The sequence below is a fragment of the Ahaetulla prasina genome, chromosome 4 (genome assembly GCF_028640845.1).
Source record: "Ahaetulla prasina isolate Xishuangbanna chromosome 4, ASM2864084v1, whole genome shotgun sequence".
Classification (NCBI taxonomy): Eukaryota; Metazoa; Chordata; class Lepidosauria; order Squamata; family Colubridae; genus Ahaetulla; species Ahaetulla prasina.
In genome coordinates, this window is record NC_080542.1 from 9,512,553 (window position 1) to 9,520,846 (window position 8,294).

General features: G+C 39.2%; 1 gene segment (V, D, J or C); it reads right to left on the reverse strand.

The window, feature by feature from the left end:
• Positions 1 to 3,143: 3,143 nt before the first annotated feature.
• Positions 3,144 to 3,630, reverse strand: LOC131197840 (immunoglobulin heavy variable 3-74-like). The segment is given in 2 exon segments: positions 3,144 to 3,502; positions 3,585 to 3,630. Coding segments are annotated over 2 exon segments (405 nt in total).
• Positions 3,631 to 8,294: the final 4,664 nt, after the last annotated feature.

Below are 8,294 nucleotides of genomic sequence, written 5' to 3' on the forward strand. Positions count from 1 at the left end.
CAATGGGTGGAAACTGATCAAAGAAAGAAGCAACTTAGAACTAAGGAGAAATTTCCTGACAGTTAGAACAATTAATAAGTGGAACGACTTGCCTTCAGAAGTTGTGAATGCTCCAACACTGGAAATTTTTAAGAAAATGTTGGATAACCATCTGACTGAGATGGTGTAGGGTTTCCCACCTGGGCAGGGGGTTGGACTAGAAGACCTCCAAGGTCCCTTCCAACTCTGTTGTTATGTTATGTTATGTTATGTTATGTTATGTTATGTTATGTTATGTTATGTTATGTTATGTTATGTTATGTTATGTTATGTTATGTTATGTTATTTATATTCATAAAAGAAAAGTCCCAAAGTTGTTTGGTTAGACATCGTAAATCGCTCTGAAGCAAATCTTGCCCGAATAATTTTTCCCTCGTTGACATAGCTATCCTATCCTTTTTTTTTTCCTTGAAGAATTATCACTCTCGTTAATCTCCGTAAAGTGAAAGTCCCAAACTTGACCTCTTAAAAATTGTGAATTTTATTGATACACTTGCTTCAGTTGTACTGGGAGGGTTGTACGGAAGAACAAGTTCCAAATCCTTTCATTCAGACATTTTGTTCAATACCTTTAATGCAGTTCGGATATTTAGAAAGATTATACTTACGATACATTTTCTGCCTTCAGCCCTGGTATTAAGGACTAGATTCCGTACATTTCTTTTTTCTGAACCTGTTGTGGTCCGCCAACAGCCTGCGGAGCTGGAAGCAGAGTCAGGCAGTGAGGAGGCTAGGGAGCACAATGGGCCAGTCCTGGAGTCTGGGGAAGGCCCTTACAAGGGCTCTGAGTCATAGACAGAGATGGAGCCAGGGCCATCTGGGAGCGATGCGCGGACTCCGGAGCCTCCAGAGTCAGACAGCAGAGAGGCAGAGGAACAGGAGGAGCCTGTTCCTAGTGCACGTATGTGCAGAGCTAAAGGAATGACTCGGGAGTAAGGCTAGGAGATGATTGGCCCCTCCCATAAAACATATGAAGAACGGTTGCAGTAACTCGGTATGTCTAGTTTAATGAAAAGAAGGACTAGGGGAGACATGATAGCAGTGTTCCAATATCTCAGGGGTTGCCACAAAGAAGAGGGAGTCAAACTATTCTCCAAAGCACCTGAGAGTCGAACAAGAAGCAATGGGTGGAAACTGATCAAGGAGAGAAGCAATTTAGAACTAAGGAGAAGTTTCCTGACAGTTAGAACAATTAATAAGTGGAACAACTTGCCTGCAGAAGTTGTGAATGCTCCAACACTGGAAATTTTTGAAAAGATGTTGGATAACCATTTATCTGAAATGGTGAAGGGTTTCCTGCCTGGGCAGGGGGTTGGACTAGAAGGCCTCCAAGGTTCCTTCTAACTCTGTTATTATAACAAGGCTTAAAAGAGAAACAAAGGCACTTGGGCCCTTTGCAGGAAAGCAATGTTGTTAACTCTGTTTCCAGTTGATATCTTTTGTTTGTTTCTGAATTCCATTGTTGTGCCTCGCTCGCCCCCCTCTCCGCAGCCGGGCCTCTCTCATCTCTTGCTATCTCAGCCAGAGACTGATAGTGCAGAAGAATGTCCTGGCATGCCTCCAGCCCCCAGCCTTGGCACCATGCCCGGACAAACTGTGCAAACAAACCTCCCTCCGATAGCATGTGCACCTGAAGCCAGCCACGAGCTGGGATTACCAGCAGCTGGGGATGAAACGATGCAATGTATAGATCCACGCTTCCGGAGAATGGAGAGGCGACGTCAGCAAAAGGAAGGGAGGGGCAGGCCTGGATAAGTGCTGAGTCATGGAGCCACACCCCATGGCCTATATAAAGAATCTGCTTTCTGGCATTCTTTGAGTCAGGCAAAGTCTAATTTGGATTGCTGAAGTCACATCCTGGTCTCCTGCCTGCCCTGAGAACTCTGACAGAACTTTGGCAAAGCTGCAGAGGCTTTGCAGCCACGCTTGATATGGACTTCCCTGACCCGGCCATCAGAGGAGGAGTGGGACACGACATCCATGGAGTTTCGCCAAGTCAAGTCTTTGGCTGTGTGTCAAAAGGAGATAAAGATTGGTGATCATCCCAAAGGACTCCTCCCGAAGGACATTTTTGCAACTAATTGGGACTCAGCTGTTAATGAACGTAATTCTCAGCTGTTACAATAAAATAGGTTTTTGGGACTATTTGTGCGCTTTCATGACTCAGTAAACCTAGGTCACAACAGAACCCAGATCACCTGGTAAAGGGTGAAACTGCAATTTTCAAGCCATTAGCTACAACTATTTATTTATTTATTTATTTGAATTTATATCCCGCCCTTCTCCGAAGACTCAGGGCGGCTTACATTCTGTAAGGCAATAGTCTCATCCATTTGTATATTATATACAAAGTCAACTTATTGCACCCCCAACAATCTGGGTTCTCATTTTACCTACCTTATAAAGGATGGAAGGCTGAGTCAACCTTGGGCCTGGTGGGACTCGAACCTGCAGTAATTGTAATTGCAGGCAGCTGTGTTAATAACAGACTGCATTAGCCTGTTGAGCCACAGCAAGGCCCACCTTATTTATTTATTTATTTATTTATTTATTTATTTATTTATTTATGTATTTATTTTGTCACACAGTATATATAAGCATAAGCATGAAATAACTACACAAAATATAAGCATATATATGAGTATAAGTATGTAATAACTATATTAATTGGATATATTGAAAGGAAACAATAGGACAGGAACGGTAGGCACTTTTGTGCACTTATGCATGCCCCTTATAGTCCTCTTAGGAATGGGGTGAGGTCAATAGTAGACAGTTTTTGGTTAAAGCTTTGGGGATTTTGAGAAGAGACCACAGAGTCAGGTAGTGTATTCCAAGCATTAACAACTCTGTTACTGAAGCCATATTTTCTGCAATCAAGATTGGAGCGGTTCCAATTAAGCTTAAATCTATTGTTTGCTCGTGTATTGTTGCAATGGAAGCTGAAGTAGTCTTTGACAGGAAGGACATTGTAATAGAAGATATCTAGATTCTAATAGAGATAACTAGATATCCAGAACAACAAAAGTACATTCTTTGTACAATTCACGGTCAGGAATCCTCATTGGCTATTCCAGGATCTGGGGCTGAATCAATGAGCTGTTTTAAAGGCAGGAACGTTTTTGTTTAGCTTCAGATTCACTTCCTCTCACTGTGTCTCTCACACAATAATAGACTGCCGTGTCTTCACTTCTAAGATTGTTCATTTGCAGATACAGCTGGCTCTTGGCATTGTCCCTGGATGTGGTGAAGCAGCCCTTCAGCTTGTCCGAGTAGGTGACATCACCTCCATTACGACTTATCCATGACACCCATTCCAGGCCTTTCCCTGGGGCCTGTCTCACCCAGTGCATCCAGTAGCTGCTGAAGGCGAATCCAGAACCTTGGCAGGAGAGACGGAGGGAACCTCCAGGTCTTCTCTCACCTCCTCCAGACTCCACCAACTGGGCATCAGATTGGACAGCTAAAAAAAAAAAAAGGTGTAAAATTAAATTGCCTGTATATAAGAATAGGGAGTGAAACTGCAAATAAAAAAGAAATATTACCATGAAGGAGTAGAATTAAGGAGAACAGGTTTAGGAACAGAATCATTTTTGCTCTCTGTGTAATGAATAGAAAGGAATTGAAAGGAAAAAGATTTGGGAAAATGGACAAACTTTGTGTCGGTGGGTATCAACTCTTTCCTTTAAAGGGGAAATTGTGTCTTGATTTACATATTGGTTGAGATAAAAGGGTTCCTCAGAGCAGGATTTTCATAGTTCTCCTGGCACACGCCCTGCACAGTCGATTTTTACACAATTTTCCAAAGAAAAATGAAGCGGCCTTTACAGGAGAGTAACTAAAACAAAGGCTTTCAAAATTTCACCACTTCTCAAACGTGATTCAAAGTAACAAATCACAAACAACCACTAAGAACATTTGAAAGAGGAATGTTAGAAAGCATGAAAACAGCAGCACACCTGAGTTCAGGAAAGGTTTTAGGCTTTCCTCCCTCCCATTTAACGGGACAATTTCAAGAAACCCAAAAGAACTGAATGCAGACCAAAATCGTTTTTGTTTTGGAGGGTATTTTGTGTGGTCTTTTTATTACTTCTTACTTGCCCAGAGTTGATTTCTCAAGATGGGCAATCCCTAAAAGAAGGAAGGAAGGAAGGAAGGAAGGAAGGAAGGAAGGAAGGAAGGAAGGAAGGAAGGAAGGGAGGGAGGGAGGGAGGGAGGAAGGAAAATTAAAAATGGAGACATTGGCTGAAAAGAAACAGAAGAAAGGGAGGAAGGGAGGGAAGGGACATTAAAAGTACAGAAAGAGACCGAAAAGAAATAGAAAAAGAAATCTTATTTCTTCTGCAGCAAATATAAGTACATTTGCAATATTAACTGTTACACTGGGATTACAAAAAAGAGCTCATGTTTTTCTACTATCCATTTTTTTTATCCAAACCACAAATCATGACTGCTTGTTTTTCTGTTTCCTGAAAATGCCTCTAAAGTATTTTCTAATCAAAGACCTTCGTTGAGGCTTTCCTGCAGGTTCCTTCGTCTTCATTTCCCAGCCCTCCATTATGGGTTCTGTTGAGTGTTTCCATTTTTAGAATAGAATAGAATAGAATTTTTTATTGGCCAAGTGTGATTGGATACACAAGGAATTTGTCTTGGTGCATATGCTCTCAGTGTACATAAAAGAAAAGATACGTTCATCAAGGTACAACATTTACAACACAATTGATGGTCAATATATCAATATAAATCATAAGGATTGCCAGCAACAAAGTTACAGTCATACAGTCATAAGTGGAAGGAGATTGGTGATCTCCTTGCAGTTATTATATATAAAAAGAGAGCTTTATGACATTTTTTCTTAGCTCCCCATCTAATAGTCTCAAGAGAAAACTCTTTGCTTTCAACTGTAGCTTAACTTTCAAAATATTCTGGATTAGTGGACATCTCTGTATCCAACTTTATTTTTTAATTTTTCTTTTCCTGTCCATGAAACCAGATAAAACGTCCCTCTATGTTGTTTTTATATGTTTATAGTTTATAAAGTTTATTGTCATCATACGTATAGACACATTGCTCCTCAAAGTGAGGAGTGGCCCAATTTTTCTAATTCTCTGAGGAGATTCTTTTGGTCCAGATTTATTTATTTATTTATTTATTTATTTTTATTTATTTATTTATTTACATTTATATCCCGCCCTTCTCCGAAGATTCAGGGCGGCTTACAGTGTATAAGGCAATAGTCTCATTCTATTTGTATATTTACAAAGTCAACTTATTGCCCCCCCAACAATCTGGGTCCTCATTTTACCTACCTTATAAAGGATGGAAGGCTGAGTCAACCTTGGGCCGGGCTTGAACCTGCAGTAATTGCAGGCTGCTGTGTTCTAATAACAGGCTCCTTACAGCCTGAGCTATTACAGCCCATTTTGTCACAACAATATATATAGGTATCATTCAAAAGATTATATAGTATATAAACATATATATAAGTAAATATTAGGAGGTATAAGCATATATATATATAAGAAGAAGAAAAAGAAAAACAATAGGACAGGAACGGTAGGCACGTTTGTGCTCTTAAAGGTAAAGGTAAAGGTTCCCCTCACACATATGTGCTAGTTGTTCCCGACTCTAGGGGGCGGTGCTCATCTCCGTTTCAAAGCTGAAGAGCCAGTGCTGTCCGAAGATGTCTCCATGGTCATGCGGCTGGCATGACTCAATGCCAAAGGCGCACGGAACGCTGTTACCTTCCCACCAAAGCTGGTCCCTATTTTTTCTACTTGCATTTTTACGTGCTTTCGAAACTGCTAGGTTGGCAGAAGCTGGGACAAGTAACAGGAGCTCACCCCGTTACACGGCAGCACTAGGGATTCGAACCGCTGAGCTGCCGACCTTTCGATCGACAAGCTCAACGTCCTAGCCCCTGAGCCACCGTGTCCCTTTTGTGCTCTTATGTTTCCTCAATATGTGAATGACAGTTTGGATATTTAGAAAGATTATCCTGAAGTTTCATTTTCAGATTTCTGCCATGATAGAAAAGGAAAATACAAGTTGACCTCGCCTTGCAGCAGTTCATTTAGTGACCGTTCAAAGTTACCACATCAAAGAAAAAAAGTGACTTATGACCATTTGTCACCCTTATGACTGCTGCAGCATCTCCATGGTCACATGTTTAAAATTCAGATGCTTGGCAATTGACTCATATTTACGACCTTTGCAGTGACTTGATATCTTGTCCATGGGGAACCCAGATTCACTTAAGAACCGTATTACTAACTTGGCAACTGCAGTAATTCGTTTAACCACTGTGGCAAGAAATATGTGTGTGTGTGAATGCTTCTTTTTAAGCAATGGTCTGTTGATTCTATCGCTGCTCATGTGATCATCAGTAAATAAACAAAAATGGTTTAGAAAGCACAAATTTTTGGATGTCCACAAGATATACAGTCAAAATCAAGAAATGACTGTTTAACCAACATTCTCACAATGGACAGAAAAGATAAATGAGTTATTTTGTATTCAATCTTTTGGACCTCCACAGATATATATTATGTAAGGAACAATTGCTTATTATCCTTTAATTGATGGATGTTTTTGGATTAAAAAAATGTCATCTCCACATTCACATTATAGTTTTTTTAACATACCCTAACATACATACAAACACATTGATAGGGGAATGTCCTCATAAATATCAAGACAAATATTTTTTTTGGTAATTCATACAATTGGTAGCCTTACATTTGGTTAAGTGGGATTCTTGCTTTGCAGCGTGGAAGCTTTGCAGCTGAATTTATTTGCTGTAGTCTCATCAAAATCCAGAAGTCTACAAGACGAGACCATGGGATTTGTTTCCTTTTCTTGCAGAGGAATAGAATAGAATAGAATAGAATTTTTTATTGGCCAAGTGTGATTGGACACACAAGGAATTTGTCTTGGTGCATATGCTCTTAGTGTACATAAAAGAAAAGATACGTGCATCAAGGTACAACATTTACAACACAAATGATGGTCAATATATCAATATAAATCATAAGGATTGCCAGCAACAAAGTTACAGTCATACAGTCATAAGTGGAACGAAATTGGTGATGGGAACGATGAGAAGATTAATAGTAGTGCAGATTTAGTAAATAGTTTGACAGTGTTGAAGGAATTATTTGTTTAGCAGAGTGATGACCTTCGGGAAAAAACTGTTCTTGTGTCTTGTCTTTCTGGTGTGCAGTGCTCTATAGCGTCATTTTGATGGAAGGAGTTGAAACAGTTTATGTCCTGGATGTGAGGGATCTGTAAATATTTTCACGGCCCTCTGAGGGAAGAGACTGTGTCCCATACCCTAAAGTTAGTATATAGACCACATCATGTCAAAACTTGTCCTGATTTATAAGTGGTGGTAAGAATAACCATCAAGCAATGACAACAAGGCAAGAAGATAGTCCGAAGTATACAGACCCAGAAGGTTTCGTGGGAGGTGAGATTTGTCAATATCTGTCAGTCTTGGCACAGCCTAACTGAGGGGAAGGAGCTTCAGGCACCAGGGGATTTTATACAGATTTAAGGACAGAGACTCAGGTTTAAGCATACCAAGTATAATTTTATTTTTTATTTTTTTATTTTTTTATTTATTTATTTATTTATTTATTTATTTATTTATTTATTTATTTACTTATTTATTTTTATCAAGCATGTATTAGATAGACTATTAATCGTTTCATAGCTCCCATCACCAATCTCTTTCCACTTATGACTGTATGACTATAACTTGTTGCTGGCAATCCTTATGATTTATATTGATATATTGATCATCAATTGTGTTGTAAATGTTGTACCTTGATGAACGTATCTTTTCTTTTATGTACACTGAGAGCATATGTACCAAGACAAATTCCTTGTGTGTCCAATCACACTTGGCCAATAAAATTCTATTCTATTCTATTCTAGCAGATATAATTGTAAACATGCTTATGAACACATGAAACAGCTACGAATACAAGGTAACATTAGGATAGGGACGGTAGGTTAATGCACATCCCTTAAAGGTGTTAAAATTAAAAATAATTAAAAATTAAATTAAAGACATTAAAATTAAAATTAAAGATGTTAAAATGAACGGAGAAGGAACAGTAAATGAATAACTTGTAGGAAAGTAGGAGACTGAGGAAATTCAGCAAGGAAGGAAATAAAAGGACTGAATGTAAATTAGCGTAAGCTGTTCAGAAGGAGAGAAAGTTCTTGATGGGCTTCAGATTCACTTCCTC